A 19,612-nucleotide genomic window follows, 5' to 3' on the forward strand; every position below is an offset into this window, starting at 1 on the left:
AAATAAAATAAAAACGTAAACAAAATTAAAGTTTGTTATCGAGTATACTATTTGACACAAAAAATTTCATTTAAAAAGTTTACATCAATTTTGAGCCAAATGAGTGACTTGCAGTTTGCAATTAAATGAAAAAAAAAAAAAAACTCGTCATAAGTTTCTAAGTTCCTAAAATATCTATTGAATTAAGTTTCGCGGGAGACCCACTTGTACATATTTATTGTCAGTTTATTCAAAGAATTGATGTTCATTTTTAGCCCCGGGGATCGGAATAGCGATTCAACGGGAAAAGGCTGCTTGCATTCTTGCCAGCATTCCACGCGGTCATGAGTTATAAAGTATTCAATTCTTATTTGTATATAGTTAAGGACTTAATGTTGATAATTCTTATATAAATAAATTTATTAATGTTTAACTTTACTTTTAGTTCGTAAATCCAACGCTCGTCACTGTTTCAATTTTCAATTCAAATATACGGGAGGTTGAGTTCCGAGTTTGTAAATAGCTCGAACAGATACAGTTTATATTCCGTCTAAAGACTTAAACCAAAGCAATATTATACAACAAGATTCTATGAGAATAGGCTAATCTAGCAATATCAATACCCGCTGACTTACAACGTCATACATTTTTTTTTAATTCATAAAAATGAGCCACAGTATTACTGTAAGAAATATTAATCATACCTCGTAATACCAATGATGCGCCGTATATGAATGCGCCAGCAACCTTGGGAACTAATATGTTATGTCCCTTGTGCCTGTCGTTACACTGGCTTACTCAACCCTTTTAAACTGGAGCACATTCATACGAAGTTGCATTAATCCGTTAGAATATATGATGAGTGTGTGGTAACTTCTCAGACGGGCTTGCACATAGCCATACCACCAAGTAAACTAGAGAATAATTTACAATATTATTTGCTATACAAATTTCATTACCGTCGAGTATCTTCTTCGTCTCATTTTGTACAAATAATACATTATTCTTAATTTTAAGGTGGCATGGAATTGAGAGTATGTAATAGAATATAATTATGTTTGAAGTACGCAAGACGCGCGACTGGAGATTTGTTTTGAAGCGAAAATAAATCTAGTAGGCGCCAAGCCTTTTATAAAAATAAAATGAAAGGGATTTACAAAAAACCCCTAATGTGAAGAGTTAATTTTGTCCTTTTATGTTTATTATCAAACACAGCCCTTGTTAGATTATAATGTTGTTTTACATGTATTTAATTTTTAAATTATACTTTTTATTTAACTTTATAAGATGGCCTTACAGCTTAAAACACATCAGGTATGGTAATAGTGTGAAATTTTTCTACGCAAGTTCATGTATACGTAAGGGCATGATTATCAGTTATTTTGCAATATCATTTTTATGAAATTTTAAAATTAGAATTAAGATGTATTATATATACCCTACAATACATAAAACAACCCGTAGTAAATTTTCTTAAGGATAGATGGCGCTAGTCGAGATGCACCCATAATAAGTTTGGAACGTTTTCCGTTTCTACTTGAACTTGTTTTTTCACTATCCTTTCCAAAGAAAAAGGACGTTTCAACTTTAAGGTCGGATTTATTGTTCAACTAATCACAATTGAAGCAAACGCGCGAGAGGACGGACTTCTTGTTTCAAACAATACCCCAGCGGTGCTCCATAGACTGAGTGCTGTCTGATTTATCACGCAACTAGTCCAGCGAGTTATACCCATACAGAACTCAGTCCACCGAACAGTCGACGTTCCTACGTGAAACAAGTGTCGTTTATATTTGGACACACATATTAAAAAAACCATAATTAAATAGTGGGCTAGTAATGTTGATGAATGTGATCACAGAATTTTGTTTTACATTGTGGTAGGGCTTTGTGCAAGCCAGTGTAACTAAAGTCACAAGGGATATAACATGTTAGTTCCCAAGGTTGGTAGCGCACTGGTGTGAAAAAAAGGTGCGAATCGTTCGTTCGTCGGTCGCGAGTAAATAAATACTTGCTTACCATTGCTTACCAATGCTCATTTTTAGCATGGGTATGGGTCGTATTGCGCTGATGTTTAATTAAAACCTTAACCTTAATTATATTTTCTATCAAGCTAAATATGTAGGTATATAATAATACTTTGTTCTTGTGCAGTCATTTCATTATTGTATAAAAGAATCATCAGATGTGTCGCTTCAGTTATCTGTTACATCACCCACACTGATCAATGGTATTGCTTGTTGACTTGACTAATCGCTTCATCAATCTATATTCATTATGGGAAGTTCCATTAAGAAATTCCTTCATTAGAACCTAATGTTGCATCGAGTTGTTTGTAAATCATTATGCTCGCCTGCCTCGTTGGTCTGTTTGGTCTGGATATAAGGCTGCAGATCTCGAGGTCCTGGATTCAAATCTTAGGTCGGGCCCATAAAAAGATATTATCAATCAATCAAACAATCAAAATATACTTTATTCAAGTAGGCTTTAACAAGCACTTTTGAATCGTCATTTTACAAACTATATTAAGTGAAGCTACCCCCGGTTCGGAATGTTGATTCTACCGAAGAAACTCAGTAGGTAGTTAAAAATACAGTCATGTTAGTTAAATACAAATTATATATGTATGTAATATATCCTGCCTGGAAGTTAACAAGCATTAACTCCACGCTTTCTTATCATCTATATAATCTTGTATCGAATAATATGCCTTCTTTAAGAATGTATTTTTTACAAATGATTTGAAATCATGAAACGGCAAAGTTAAAAATGTCTGCGGAATTTTATTATAGAAACGGATTGATACTTTGCCCCAAGAATGATTTATTGACTTTTCGGAGTCGGAAACTTTGCGTTATAAGCTTATCCTTACTTCTTGTGCACATACAATGATTATCACTGATTTTATCCAAGTGATCAATGTTGTAAATATATTGTGATGCAATAGTGGGTATTCCTACTTTGTTAAAAACATCCCGAAGAGAGTCTCTAGCTCCAAGATTATAAATAGACCGGATTAAAGGAAAGTTGTTCGTTAAAATATCCTGCGTTGGCTGGTCTCCCTTAAGACTAGCCACCGTGATCGATATCGGTCAGGAAAACATCATTATCATTAAAAAGTAATTATTTCTGTATTATCGTAGCAATCGCAACCATAAATTGGTTGGCAGGTGAGAATGACTTTCGTTATTTAGTTGTGAGAATTTGTATTTTATAGAACAATAATTTGATATTCACTTTTAATTTGTTGTTTATTAATGGTCTTGACATCAATAATAAAACTTTATTGTCGTGCAAAATAATACGTCTGTTATTAAGGCACCATTACCTAGACAAAGCACTCTAATGAATATCATCATTGCGCGGCCAAGCATGACAACTGAGATACAAGTGTCTACCTTTAAGTAAGGTACAGCTAACACTATACCTTTCAGATCATAAAAGAAATAAAAACATTGCTATCAGACAGTGGAATGAGCCGGTAAAATATATGGGTATTTTTTATCGACGCAGAATAAATCTTCAATGTTATTAAAAAAAAAATATATATATTATGTTACGAGCTCTTCATTCGGCCCTACACACACGTCTATATTGCTTATCAAACTGCCTTCAAACGCTTCAATATTTCATGTTTCAAAACTTTCGATTGAACTCCTTTCATCTGGCCATCTATATCAAATATTATTTTGGTAATAATTAATCTTTTGATACATTGAAGATTATGATGATGCCAATTCTTCAAAATCAAAATATTATTTATTTAAGTAAGATCACTAATGAATTAAATGTATAGCTACCAGTGGTTATTCTACCAAAAAAATACCGACAAGAAACTCAGTATTTACTCTTTATAACATTTTTTTATAATTTAATGGTGAATTTGCAGACATAAAAATTGTTCAACGGAAAACTTAGACTTAAAAACTTTATTCTTTTTATAAAAATAATAACTTAGATAAATCTCACAGACTATAACTTAAAAAACGTGCTCAACAAGAATAAATTAGCTATTTTCTAAAATATAATTTATACGTAACTAGAAACTACAATTTATAACTGAAGATGACGTATTATCATCTCATCAAAAACTGAAAATCAGAAACACTTTATCATTAAAAATAATCTCTCTTGAACTCTCGTACTCATCGTGACTTTTACTAAACTTGTCTGCGTGTCATAAATCCTTTTCAACAAAAAGGATTTAATTTGAAAAAAATGTGCGCAAAACCATTTGTGGGAAGTAAAGTAACGTAATCGACAAAAGTGCGGCAAATGTAAGCCATCAAAAATGTTACTTATTGGAAGAACTCGAAGAACTGCCATTGAAGAAAACTTATATACGCGCCACGTACTAATAATACGCCAATACAATACGGCATAGAAGTCGGTGTTATAAAAAGCATGGCAAAAATATTATTGTGTATTTTGTGTTCATGAATAAATTGGTCCTTTTTACTCCGTACTTCTCCCTTCACAAATTCTCTCAGCCTTTCTTTATTCTTCATTTGTGTAAAGGGAGCATTTCCAACAATAGTGTCTAGTGACAGATAGGATTTCGAAATGAAAACGCCAATTATTTTACTCAACTAAATACGGTTCACTGACCTGATTTATGTTCAAAGTAAAAGTATAAATTACTCACGATGTTTCTGCCAGTTGAAGTTGTGTTGTATTTCATGTCTCATCCCTCGCCACAGTTTCTTGACAATGAGGGAGTACGCGAAGGACATGATGAAAAACGGCACCAGCAGCAAGGCAGCATCGAGACCCAGATTAAACGCCCTCTCCAACTCTAGGCCGGTCCAAACTTCTCTGCATTTGTAAGCTGTTAAAATAAGTTTTCTATACTGAACTTGTATAAGCAACCGCAAAAAAACAGTGACTGGTGGCAATTAATATACAATTACATTAAGTTAACATTATCGTTGTAAAATAAAACCAAAGTTAGTAATAAGTCAAGTAAATCTTATTAAAATTGCTATTCACGAGACAGACATTGCACTCAACTAAGCTGCACAATCTTTTACAGCTCTTCGGTTGTCTTTTCTTTGTTCTTTGTAATTCGTTTGGATTTTCCTATTTATTTTAATTATGTTTAATTTATCCGTAATAAAATAAATTAATTTAAAATTGATAATGGTTTGTTGTAAAATAGTCTTAATTTGTTTTTACTCCTTACGAGAGGAAGGTTTTACGTTGTAGGAAGCCACACGTGCAACGTCCACCTGTTGAAGTTTTACCTTCATGGTTAGTAACTGACACCTTTAATTCGCCACCGACCACGTGCCCTTTGTGTAATGTGCCCGTATTTGTAGTTACACGGTATCAATTATTATCGGTTTAACTGGAACACAGTGGACCGTATTGATGTTTGTTTATCAGAACTAATGAGTATGTGAAAATAATAGACGCAATCACGGCCCTACCACAAGTGATTAATATATATATATATATATATATATATATTATTTGTAATAACAAAGTTATAATTTGAATGAAGTAAGTCGCTTAGTAGTGTGGATTTGGGACCGAGACTGGCTTTAACTGTAAGAATTGTTATATAGCATTTATAAACAAATTTCATCCTTGCATCTACAATTATAAAGGATGAAGATGAAGTAAAACAGTAAAGTGGATGGGTATCCACAAGCTATTTACACAGTTCTCGTTTAAAAAAAAACTAATTGATAATTTTATGAATGTTGTTAATATAATATTTTTAACGTTTAATTTCACGTTAAATTGAAAATATAAATGATTCACATTTTTGCACGTTCTCGTTTTTGCTGCATCTTAAAATAAATATATGTTTTATCCTACATGATACTAACGACTTTTATAATTACACGGACCATACAACATTACCTTTTATGCTTACATAGAAATACTTCTTTGTAGCAGCAAAAACACTCACATTATTTTAGTGATAGTAGTTTATGACCCACACACATCAACATAATTTTTTAAAGTAAAGTTATAATGAATAGCAAGTTTAAAAAAATATATGAAATTTAATGGCTCTTTTGGTCAGTCCAAATTCAAAATTTAACGGAATAATAAAAAAATACTGCTGCCATATTATTGAATTTTAAGATTAAAAAGTTAGGTTACTATGAAAAATAATATTCAGTCTTCTATTAATTCGATGAAACGTTCGAGCAACGTATGTTTTCTGCATGCAGAATGTATCCGTGGTGAATTCTAATGATTTAAAACGAAATAAGATTGCAATGTAATTATTAATTATATTTTATTGTTTGAAATAAATAAATTCATAATGATATATTTGATACGTTTTCATTTTTATTTTACCAAAATATACAACACGATAACAGCACAACTTGAAATAAACTTGAAATAAACTTGGAATAAGTTTCATCTGAATTAATTCTCAAAGAAAATCTTGACAATAAATTGACATCCTACGAGGACGATGACCTCACTCTATCGATATTAGGAACTATATAAAAGACACTGGCTCTTCTTAATGTTTGACAGATGTCTCTCACGATGGGACCGAGACCAATAAAGAACACATTTCTCGTCTCGTCTCATCTAAATCATTTTAAAACAATAATCATGCTCTGTTAATCGAAATTGAAATATAATAAATTTTCTATTATTTAAATATTATAATAGATGTTAAATCCAATAGTGAATTTAAAGGTTTAGTATGATTGATAAAAAATACTATTCAATACTATGGAATAATAAGTCGAGATAAAAATATTTCACGTTTTAAGAGGTAGTTTTGAGCAAAGTTTAGTGTGTGATAACAATATTATACCCAAAAAAGGTGGCCATAAAGGTTTGTTTCCATCCATTCCATGTTATTTTACATAAGTGTGTAATAAAGAAAGAAAGAAAGAAAGAACACTTTTATTTGGGACCGTACAAAACATTTGCACAAAAGAACATAAAAAAAAAAAATTAACAATAAAAAATGAATTGATACAAAAAAAGGGTAAAAAGAAACAAACAAAAAAAAAATACTATATTACAATAAACATATATGACGTGTCCCAAATAGGTGTACCATTCAGCCATTAATAGGCGTGGACACCTAATGCTGGTTTTCAATGGTACCCTAATAACACACGCTTATATAAAATAATTTTGATCTACTCGCAATTATTGGGGAATGAGAACTATAGTGTACTTTAACTTTATTATCTTGGTGTGCGTGACAGCACGCCAACCGTCATACTACTTTTCTAATGTGTGTGTAACAATACTTAGTAACTTAGTAAACAACTGTTGACTGTGTTAAAATCTCTTTGACATTCTTTATTCTGTATGGTTTTGAATATTCTTTCTTAATTCCTCAATACTTTCTGATCAGGCCGAACCTCTTCTGCTCAAGTATGATTTTTACCCAAATTTTGTCCCGGATACTAAAGCGTGCTTAATTTTTATTTTTAGTAAAGTAATAATATATACAAATTAAACTTGTATTTTTTACATACTTTTTGTGAAGCAAAAAATATTCGTAACTCCAATGATTTTGTAAATTGGTAGTCTTGACGTGAACTCTCCAGTTTTAATAATACTATTGAACCCTCTTTTATCACATTTAGTTATTCTTCAAAGAAACACTATGAAGGTCCAGACACTAATCCACAGAACGAAAGACAAATTGCTCAATATCGTCCAGTTTCTTTTGAATTTTTAAAATATTCTTCAACATAAATAAGTTTGGTAAATTTCAGCTAATGTATGTTCTGTGAAGCTTACTTCAAAATGTATGTATAATCCTTAAGATTTTGTATCCATTTGTTAATACTTAAAAAAATTGTGCATAATGTATAACAATATATTGAAGATGTGATTTATTATTTATAATTTATTAATCTTTACGATTAACCGTCCCTTTTGTAAGTACACTGTAGATACAACTTACATTTACTCACTCACCCTTCAGACTTTCTTGGTGGTAGGGCTCTGTGCAAGCCCATCTGAGTAGGGACCACCCAGTCATCAGATATTCTGCCCACCAAACAATACTTGGTACTGTTGTGTTTGGGCTAGAAGGGTGAGTTAGCCAGTGTAATTACACAATGGACATAACATTTTAGTTCCCAATGTTGGTGGCGCATTGGCGAAGTAAGGGATGGTTAATATTTCAAACAGCGCCAATGTCTATGGGCGGTGGTGACCACTTAACAACAGGACGCCCATATATCGCCTACTTATTACATTAAAAAAAAGACCGGAACACAACATTTAATTTTACTGTTTGGCGGTGTGGGTAGTACTGGGTTTGCACAAAGCCAAAGTAACAATTAATTTTGATTGTGTCGTTAATTAAAACCATTATACACAAAACGAGCCATGGGCGTGTAAGGTACTGTTTGGATTTTTCTGTTCAACAATAGCGTCCTTTTTCAATCGGCGTCAATTGATTATTAGTATTTAATATATATATTTTAAAGTAACGATGTGAACCTGTTTCATCTTGAACGTATATTTTTAGAATATTAATAATAATGCATAGAAGTCTTATACCCCTTAAGCCTTATTAGAAATCTTATATGGTCAGATCGCCCGACAGCCCTTTCGCCTCCCTATTTTAATAAATATAAAAGCAATCATTATCAATATGAAACGTGAGTAAAGTTATTATATATTGTGAGTTTGAATTTTCCCCAGCGCTCTAACCATAATAGACTCAGATAAGGATAAAAGTTGACGACCAGTATAATCTTTTAATAAAAGTCTCGTGTAATCAACATCGTCGTTCTAATTTTATAAGTAATATCTTATTTCTAAGAAAAATATATAAAGTCAAACACAATTATAATTCAGCAAGTTATAAAAAAACTTTCGTTTTTTTTTCATTTAATCTGTGTAATTTTCGCAACGGCAAAGAATAATGTACAGCCGTCTAGTTTGCTTCAACATTGAAGCGACGTCGAAAAGAGGTATATAATTTAAGCACTGTCGAGCAAATGGAGGAAGTAAACACAAGCAAAAAGAGCCCGCTTTTGGGCTCACACATTTCCAATTTAAATTTATAATTGTATAATTTATTTAAACTAAGCTACGAAAATTTGAAAATAAAAGTGCTCATATTAACATTGATGTCATCATTTATTTGAAGTTCATTAACTCAATAGTAAATATTCGCTAACTTTTAAGCGGTTACTTATCAGGTTTTAGTAAAAAAAAAAATCATGTCCTTTTAAGGTTTCAAAGGTTCGGTGCTGTAGTTTAGCCGTGAAAGAGTAACAGACAGACAGAGTTTATTTCACATTTATAATATTAGAATATATATATAGGTTTATTAACATAACAAATAAACGTAAATATCTGATAAGTGGGTGGAAACAACCCAAACGGGCTAGCACAAAGCCCTACCACCAAGAGAAGTTGTTAAGGCTATCATTCATTTTTTGCATATTTTAAAAGTCTGCCAAATGTGTATCCATCATCTACCGACCCTCATCCTCCCCCTATGAAAAAACCTCGTTTTGCTTTCACATTTTTACATCATGCAAATAAAATTTTATTATTTATCAAAAAAAAACTTGTATTTAATTTCCTAAAAAAATATATTATATAAAATATCTAATGTAAAAAAAACACTAATAATTCATAAGAATAGAACATGATAACTTACTTTCACGTAAACAGTCTACAAAAATGTTCTTTGTTAAAAATGTTGAAAGAGACAGTAAGAAAATACCTATATTCTGATATTATTACGATGCCAAGCGGTAATCTCGTTCATATTACAAAAAATAAAGCAAATATTATCAAGCATATTAGAGTAATTTATGTATTCTTCAAACGAACTAAAGAGTGTGCTTTAATTTGTATGTAAATTGCTTCATATTTTTGCATTATATTATATTGTGTTTGACATTAATATTTTGAAGTTTTATATCATATTTGAACGTGAAACATAATATTTAATAAATAATATACGAATCTAAATTACTTGGAAATGTCGAGAGCTCGTTCTAATTTTAAATTATACGTTCGATAAGCAAATTAAATGTTGACATTAATGATGTTAATGATAATAGAAAAACTCCACTTTATGTTTACCTAGTTATATAAATATAATTTTAAGCCCAGAAGTGACGGATCAAGGATTGTTCATTGGGAGAGGCTTAACCCCGGTTCGGGGTTTTACGCAAAGTAAACACTTAAAAAGTACACAACATAATAATTAATTTCGCCTTAGATTGTGTAATGCGTGCTTAAATTTTTTAAATCAGAAAAATAATTATGAAGTTCACTTTTGCCGAGTGGTTAGAATTCGTGTATCTTAACAAATGATTGCGAGTTGAAACCCAGACAAGCACCACTGAATTTTCAAGTGCTTATTTTGTTTTATAATTCACCTCGTGCTCAGCGGTGAAGAAAACATCGTGAGAAAACCTGCATGTGTCTAATTTCAATTAAATTCTGCCACATGTGTATCCACCTGCATTGAAGTAGCTCCATAGGAGGGATACGTTCCAACGAAACTTATCCTCGAAGGAAGAAGGGGTCTAAGCCCAGCAATGGGTAATTTACAGGCTGTAACTTTACTTTAACATCTCCTGCGATAAAACTCAATCGCTTCAGTATGAGTGTGAACCCCTTACACCGCCCTGCATCTGTCACTGATGCTTAGACTAGGATTTAGCCTGATCAATTGGTGATGACCACTGGCCTCGTATACAAATATACTTATATCCTTTTAGTTCTCGAACTCTTCTTTTTTATTAATAAATGTCGTGACAATTACTGAATAAAAGAGGATTTCCTTCACTGGTCTGAATTTTATTATCAACTATGTATACGAAACCCTCTAAAGAACAACCGTTTGGTACTATCGTTTCTTAACGGAAGTTTAGCCCGCTCGTTAGTCAGAGCCGTACTGAGTTTTATGTTTAAGAAATTTATCTTACGCTTCGTTGTACATAATGGTTATATACTAAGAAATTGTCTTTCCGTAGAAAAGTTATAGAGTACTTTAGGCAAACTGTAAAGTTTTGGCGGTATTCCGCTAACACTCCAAAGTAATGAGAGAATAGACAAGTAATCCGTTTGTGAGTTGCTTCGTGTTAAAGTTGTCTGTTATTTTATTTATCTACAAATTGTATCTGATAGTAACACTACATAGCTTTCACGACTTCAGAAGAATAATAACCTCAAGTAATTGCACTTAGTTATTTATATTTCTCGCTCTATTAGCTGATTAAATAGATTGAAAAACATAGCGTGCAATTTAATTCAAAGTGTAATGACAACAAATCTGTAAGCCTTGTGGTTCGATTTCGGTGATATGATTGACACTTGTATAAAAAATCAGAAGAAGCCGTATCGCACCAATATAAAGTTACGCTTTTATGAGAAGCGATACAAATTTGATTGAAGTTTATGTATGAATATTTGCATATTATTTTGTGTTTTTTCTGCCAAATAACTTAGTTCAAAAGTTGGTAGAGTGCGATTATTAGGGAAGAATTATTAGGGCCTACGTATACCTAGCGAAGCGCTATGCAATTTTCACTATCAATTAATTATCAGCACAGAAGTAGACATTGTAATCAAATCTGAAACAAATAACTTGTCCTTGAGTGCATTAAAACGGAAAAACTAGTGTGCACCCTTGGACACAGGCGCGCCTTTACCAGGAACAGAACTATAACAAGCATAAGCACAATAATAAGCAGTTTGACTTTTCTGATATAGAAAATACTAAATAAAACTCTAGTAGTATAAATATAGAATAAAATGTACTTGGTGATAAGTACTTTATCCTAGCTCTAGGACCTGTACTACACATCACATTTCCCACCGTCAAATAACTGTTATTATTATAGTGTTCCACTTGGAATAGAAAGCGTGATTGTTACTACAAGTACTGGGGGCTTGACACCTTAGTTTAGAAGGCTCATGGATCAATTACGATGTAAGAATTAACATTTACCACAGTGTTGGTTATCGTTTGGCCACTTACCATCTGATGGCTCATTTACCAGTCCGCCTAATTCATCCATATATAAATAATTATGAAGTAAATATAAATTGATTTTCTTGCTGAATGTTTAAATTAAACTGGATTCATTTGCATAATGTGGCCGGATTAAACGCTCACTTTCGTATCTATTCTAGTGGCAAGACTATTCTCGGGAGAGTGATCTTCATTCCAAATGAAAGTGGTGTATTTTTATGTTGACAGGATGACAGATTTAATAATTCAGAAACACTTCAAAAGAATTATGTTAAAGAATATTTGTATATTAAAGTGTGACTTAAAATTAGACTTGAAGGATGTTTGAAAGAAGTACTTCCAGATTATTAAGATACTTACCGTTTCCTCTCATGGGCTGTAGAGTTGAAACAATCAGAATCGGTGAGTTCAAAGCGACGGAGAAAACCCACACCATTGCAATCATCTTGTACGCGTGACATTGTGTCTGCCATTTTCTCGACTTCAACGGTCTGCATATTGCAAAGTATCTCTCCAAAGATATGGCTACTAAAGTCCAGACATCCACGGAGACTGATACAGCTGGAAGAAAAAAACTCAGTTACTGCACTATAAGATAAAAATAACAAAGGCAAAACGTGTATACTTCGAAGAAGAAAGATACATCCTTTTTATTATGGACTATGATTTTCACTCCTTTGAGGTTGAAGAACAAATCGTTAAATCGTCTGCTGTCTCAATAGTTACCGGTCATTCGAGTGCTTCAGTACTTTGTATTTATTAGCATACAGAGCAGACAAATTGTATGAATACAGAGAAAAAAATATAATAAGCCAAATGACGCCCGCGACTTCGCTTGCGTTTTAGGGGTTGGTTGTCATATGTTAGGCAAAAAAGCCTATTTCCTTCCTTGGAGTTCAAGTTTACTTCATACCAAATTTCATCAAATTCGGTTTAATGGCTTGGTAGTGAACGAGCGACAGACAGACAGAGTTACTTTCACATTTATGATATTAGTATAGATATACACTTAACCGACAAGTATTTAATTATTCAATTTACCATCTGTCCGTGTCCCAACCGTAACCGAGGTAAAATGAGGGTGTATGTTACCAAAAATTCGTAAGTTTTCTAAATAATGTCTAACTGATGGGACATTCCAGCTGCTACACGACTAGAAAGATTGATAATATTATGATTGAAGTTTAGTGAGAATGAAACTCTTTTAACCTCAGATAAAATTAGGGTATAAATCTTACATATTTTTTTAGGAAGATATTTTTGAAACTTAGAACATTATAAATCCGATGCGCCTTCTACAGTAGTTTTGAATCGATTTACAAAAAGACTGACACAGCCAAGTGATGCTCCTGACAATAAATTGATAGTTATTGAAGTTTTTAGTAATTTATAAAGCGTACGCAACATTTGTTGAGCGAAAAAAAATGTTATCAATAAACTTGTTGTTAAAATTCTTGATAAATGTAATTTTTTTTATGGCATTGGTTGGCGGACGAGCATATGGGCCACCTGATGGTAAGTGGTCACCATCGCCCATAAACAAAGGCGATGTAAGAAATATTAACCATTCCTTACATCACCTATGCGCCACCAACCTTGGGAACTAAGATGTTATGTCCCTTGTGCCTGTGATTACACTGGCTTACTCACCCTTCAAACAGGAATACAACAATACTGAGTACCGTGATTTGGCGGTAGAATATCATAAGTATGAATAAGGCTTACTGTATTTTTATTGTTTCATCAATATTATGATTTGTAAAAAGTGATTTTTAATAAAAAAAAAAACTCTATGTATTCATATGTACTAGTACTGAATTTGATACGAGTAAATTAAAATAACATTTGTTTTCGTTAGTTCAGGAAATAATTAAATTCTATTAGCAACCCATTATAAACTGTTTAATGGTTTGGGAGTGTTTGTGAAACAAACAACCAGGTACTTAAGCTTTCGATTTTGTAATATGAATTGCGAAATAAACCTTGTACAATACATTAATTTGACACGTGACTTTAGAAATGGCCGCCCCGACTAATCGCCTTTCTTAACCTTGTTGCTATGCTTAAAATAATACTCAATCGAAATTTGAAATGGTATAGCAAGGGCGGCTGTCTTCGGGTATCCATATCTAATTTGGTTCTTTACAGGAAATTTTAACAAATACACTTAAAAAGCATAAAATACTATTTGCTTGCATAAGAATTATTAACATATATGTATATATGTCATTAAATAGAATCATGAAATGCTGTTATATAATTCAGTTTAAAACTCAAAATGTTAATTGAAATTAATTCAAAGTTTATTTAATATGATATATTTTTAATTAAATTAATTATTATTGCTACTTTATTCGAACTCTATACACATTAATATCTTTAATATATAATATATTAAATCAGCTTTATATATATTAAGTTGTCATTAAGATACAGTATATAACTGATGCTTAGGATTATATTGATATTTTTTTACTGTTTTGTTTTAGCTAATATTAAATTATATTTATAAACTAGCTGATGTCAGCGGCTCCGTTCGCGTGATTTTAAGCTTCAAAATCAAGGGTATTATATCTGTGTATCTTTGCATCTCTTTCCAAACTCGGACTCGACTTTGGAATGAAAAGGAACCGGGGTCTAAAAATAAAATAATCTGCGTCGTACCTATTTATAGTATATTTATTGTCAAATGCAATTTAAAATGGGTAAGTGACATATTATGTTAATAGATACACCCAGTAATATTTTTTCTTTTATATCTTCCATGTACCTACAGTTGATCGATCGATAAGTTACGATTTTATTATATGAAACAACCAAACCACGAATTAGCTAAGAATCAGCCTAAGCGGAGCCCTATTCAATATGTCCGACTACATTATTGAGAGCTCAACTTACATTTGTATATTTTTGTAATTCCTAAATCTCAGAAATCTACATTTTTTTAACTTTGTGTGCGCACTAACTTTTAATCATACGGTTTTTTAGACAATAGTTAACCAAACTTTCAATCAAATAAACTTGATGACATTTTTACAATGAATATTTAAGTAGATGTACATTTATTAAAAAGACATTTCTTTTTTTGCTACCGATTTTAATAAAACAGTGAAAACTGCAAACAAATCGGTAAAGCCGTTTCCGAGATTAGCGGTAACAAACGAACAGATAAACAGACAAACAGACAAAAATTCTAAAAATCATATTTTTGTGATCTATTGCGTTAATAAATAATTAATAATACGTAATATATAATTGTATTTAACTAACATGACTGTATTTTTAGATGTTGAAAAAGAAACTACTGAGTTTTTTGTCGGTTCTTCTCGATAGAATCTACATTCGGAACCGGCGGTAGCTTTACTTTAGTTTGTTAAATGACGATTCAAAAGTGCTTGTAAAAGACTACTTGAATAAAGTATATTTTGATTTTGATTTTGAAAACTACTAACTAATAAAGAAACGTTTAATTTATTCTTTAATATATTTATATCCAAGCAAAGTTATATGTATCTACATATTTAAATATCAATCTAACCTAACCTAAAAATATTCTACTATCCAAATAAAATAATATTTTATAAGGCTAAACTAATTAATTATTGTTAGCGCAGATTTTTAACAAACATTATATTTAATAATTAAGGCTACTTGTATATTCAAATGAACGACAATATTACTCATATAAAATATTTTTAATTATAAGACAACAACCAAATTAACGAACAAACTAAGACACAAAGTTTAACCAACTTTTTTTTTTATGATATACGTTGGCGGAAGACCAAATGGGCCACCTGATGATTTAAGTGATCACCATCGCCCGTAGACAATGGCGCTGTAAGAAATATTTATCCTTCTTTCATCGCCAATGTGCCATCAACCTTGGGACTTGAGATGTTATGTTCCTTGTGCCTGTAGTTACACTGGCTCACTCACCCTTCAAACCGGAACACAACAATACTGAGTACTGCTATTTGGCGGTAGAATATCTGATGAGTGGGTGGTACCTATGCGGGCGGTCTTGCACAAGGCCCTACCAAGTAATATATATATACATATATAGTATCCATGAAGATCGTATTAAGCTATCTCATTAAATATATTACGGAGGCACAATACATTGGTTTTTAAAAATAGTATTGTAACCGCGAGCGTTTTAAATATTATCGTAATACGTGCACACGCTTGCGGCTACGAACTGAATGTCCAGTATAAGTTAAACTCTATTTCATATGATCGACTAGATTGATGAAAGCTTAACTTACATTGGACAGTATTGGAAATTACAAAATATCATAATTATTGTGAACCGATTTTAATAAAACAAAGCCTGTATGTTACCCGAAGTTTACTACGGTACATCAGCGAAAACCGCATACAAATCGTTAAAGCAGAAAAAAAATCTAAATAATATATTTTTGTGGTCCATTGCATTAATAAATATCCCCAGTACAATTTTTTCCTCAAATATCTTCTATATGCGGATTTCGATGAGTTATAATTTTATTATATATATAAATATATATATATATATAGATAGAAGATAGATAGACATTATACAATATTTCTTGGCCTTAATGTAAATAATTCTTATTTACATAAATAAATATTGATGTATTTTAAATACCATACAATAAGCCGCATTAATATGGTAGTTTTACAACTTTTGAATTTTAGTTGCTTTGGTTTGAAAATAAAACAATTGTCTGACTTATGTAGTTATTTTTACGAAACGAATTCAAACGGATTCGAAGAATCAACTGATAGGACTAAAGCGACTGTGTTTAAGTCGTAACTGTGTGTAACTACAGGCATAAGGGACATCCTAAGGTTGGTTGGCACATTGGCATTGTAAGTAATCACTAATATTTATTATATTATAAGATTTGAGTTGGCCCAATGGTTAGAACGCGTGCAACCGATGATTTCGGGTTCAAATCCAGGCAGGCACCACTGAATTTTCATGTGCTTAATTTGTCTTTATAATTCATCTCGTGCTCGGCGGTGAAGGACACATCATGAGGAAATCTGCATGTATCTCATTTCATCGAAATTCTGCCACATGTGTATTCCGCCAACCCGCATTGGGGCAGCTTGGTGGAATATTTACAGGCTGCTAATCTACAATTATTTATTACAGCACCAATGTGTATGTGCAGTAGTGACTATTTACCATTAGGAATAAAATAAATAAGGTTAATGTTGTGGAGAGTTATCTTCAAGACGATCGATGCTCAGTAATTAAAGGCCACGTCCATTTTCATCTATTTTATCAAAAATGTTACACACATCATTGGCTATTAAGTACCTAACCGTCACACTTGAATAAATAACTTGACTTCATAACATTGCAACGATCAATAAACAAAACCACATTATAGTACTTGAAGTATCCCCGTTGCTAGAAGTTTCTGGTAGGCGTATGCTGGACATATTATTATAAATGTTTAAACAACCTATAAAAAATCAGATAATTAATTAAATTTTGTATGGATCACTTGGTAAATTAAAGTCATAAAAAAGTTCAACGTAAATGGTTCCATATCCGAGTTTTTTTCCGACAGTACACACATCAGAATCTTATGTATAATACAAGGAAAAAAAAATATTATTGTATAATCAGATAATTAATTAAATTTTGTATGGATCACTTAGTAAATTAAAGTCATAAAGAAAGTTCAACGTGAATGGTTCAATATCCGACAGTTTTTTTTTCCGACCGTACACACATCAGAAACTTATATATAATACAAGGAAATAAAATATTTATTGTCTAGAAAATGTAGCAAATTTCTAAAACTTTTTACTGAATGCAATATCGCAATTTATAGTGAACATAAATGCTAAAAATTTAAATATTTATTTCTTTAGTATTGATATAAAAGTGAAGTAAGTGTCCTAAACATTCTACTATTTGGGGGAATGTTTGTAGCTTATTCTACCACGATGCGCCAATACGGTTTGTTTACTCGATCGATACTTTAATTTTTTTTTGTATTGTTAGTGTGATTTATATGACTACATCTCACCCTTGATAAGTGTTTCTAGAATTAGGTATATTTCACTAAAATTACAGGAATAGACATTCGTTATATAAATTAATTGTTTATTCTATGATTAAAATGAAACAACAAAAACTCCTAGGTTATTTACCTCCTGATTATTGTTCGTCATTGATGAATGGTTAGGGTTAATGAGGTATACACGCTAGGTGTCTAGACTTAATTTATGTACGTCGTGAATCGTAGAAAAGTATTTATGTATAATGAATTTTCAATTCAATTTCCGTTTTTATCTCTTCATTTACATACAAGCCCTAAATTTGGATCAAGGTAACAATTATTTATACTATTCAGACTTAGTATGAATGCGCAAAAAAAAAAATAGAAACTTAATTAATCAGCCAATTTTAAAAATAGAACATTTAGCAGAATTAATGAGCCTGTACTACACGCTCACTCAAACTAGATTACAACAATATTAAGTATGATAGCGAATAATGGGTGAGATGATAGTATCCCTCAGTGAATTAAACATGCAACAGCAGATATGATATGAAAATCAATATCTACGGAAACAAAAACAGATTTTTCTACTACTGCATCACGTTACCGCCAGCGCTAGATACCGTATCGGCCGTTAACACGATTCCAGTGACGCCGTCGCATTGAATAAAAAACGTATTTCTCAGTCCTAAAATTGGACTGACGTTCAGCTAGTCCAATTTCGGGACTGGATTCATGCATTCCACTGTCAATTCAAATTCACTCACTGACATTAAATTAAAAAAAAAAACAACAACAATCTCGTCAAAATCAATCATTTTCGTTATATTGTGTTTAAAGTTTAAATTGCAATCATTTTTGGAAAACATATCTTTTAGTATACAAATACATTAAATTTAAGTTTGTCACGAAATTTGTATAAGTTTAAAGCGTATATAATCGCAAAGCGCAGCTAAAATTTTGTCTGTCTGTGTTTCTATCTAACTCTTGCTCCTTTATGGCAAAACCTTTGAACTGAATTTGATGAAATGAATGATTTCCTATGAAGCAAGCTTGAATTCCAAGTAACGGGTACTTTTCATGCCTAATATCTGAATAACCATATTAATATTATAAACTAAAACCTCCTTCAAAATTCGCTGCATATTTTATTAAAGTTTAGCTTGTTTGATTGCAGTGAAATTTCAATAGGATTTCATAAGAATGATCTTAATAACTACGGATAATGTACTAGGTTGTATATTTTTTTACCTTTTATTCAATTCAATCGATGTTAGGCTTGGATTAACGGGTACTCCATAATTATTCTTAATTTTAATTCATGATGTTCTAATTTATCATTAAAAAAAAAGAAAAATATTTGTGTACAAGCTAATCGAATGTACAAGTAAGACGAATGAACTTACAAAAGGTATAAAAAAAAACATAGTCGTCTCATTCTAAAAAGATTCAAATGATTCCATTAATTCACACCGTGCAAGTAATTTAATAAATTTATAATTCTATATATTATGTCAAGTGATTTATATTTCGCGTAAATGTTTTTTTTTTAATCAATCAACCGCTGACGCTGGAAGTCTTAGAATCGTATTAAACAAAATATCATAGCTTTAAAATATTGAGATGACTGTACATATTGACAACAAAGTTAACGGTCGCCTTTCATTTTAAA

The 19,612-nt window shown here is 31.6% G+C and overlaps 1 protein-coding gene across 1 annotated transcript in view; it reads right to left on the reverse strand.

Annotated features, from left to right (window-relative positions):
• LOC125077997 (cholecystokinin receptor type A-like) overlaps positions 1 to 19,612 on the reverse strand; it is a 96,801-nt gene that overhangs the window by 61,381 nt on the left and 15,808 nt on the right. Inside the window, exons 4-5 of the mRNA XM_047690131.1 lie at positions 12,293 to 12,493; positions 4,625 to 4,807 (exon numbers count right to left, since the gene is read on the reverse strand). Coding sequence (XP_047546087.1) covers positions 4,625 to 4,807; positions 12,293 to 12,493 — 384 coding nt within the window. The remainder of the gene's footprint in view (positions 1 to 4,624; positions 4,808 to 12,292; positions 12,494 to 19,612) is intronic.

Source organism: Vanessa atalanta, chromosome 4 (assembly GCF_905147765.1).
Source record: "Vanessa atalanta chromosome 4, ilVanAtal1.2, whole genome shotgun sequence".
NCBI classification, from domain to species: Eukaryota; Metazoa; Arthropoda; class Insecta; order Lepidoptera; family Nymphalidae; genus Vanessa; species Vanessa atalanta.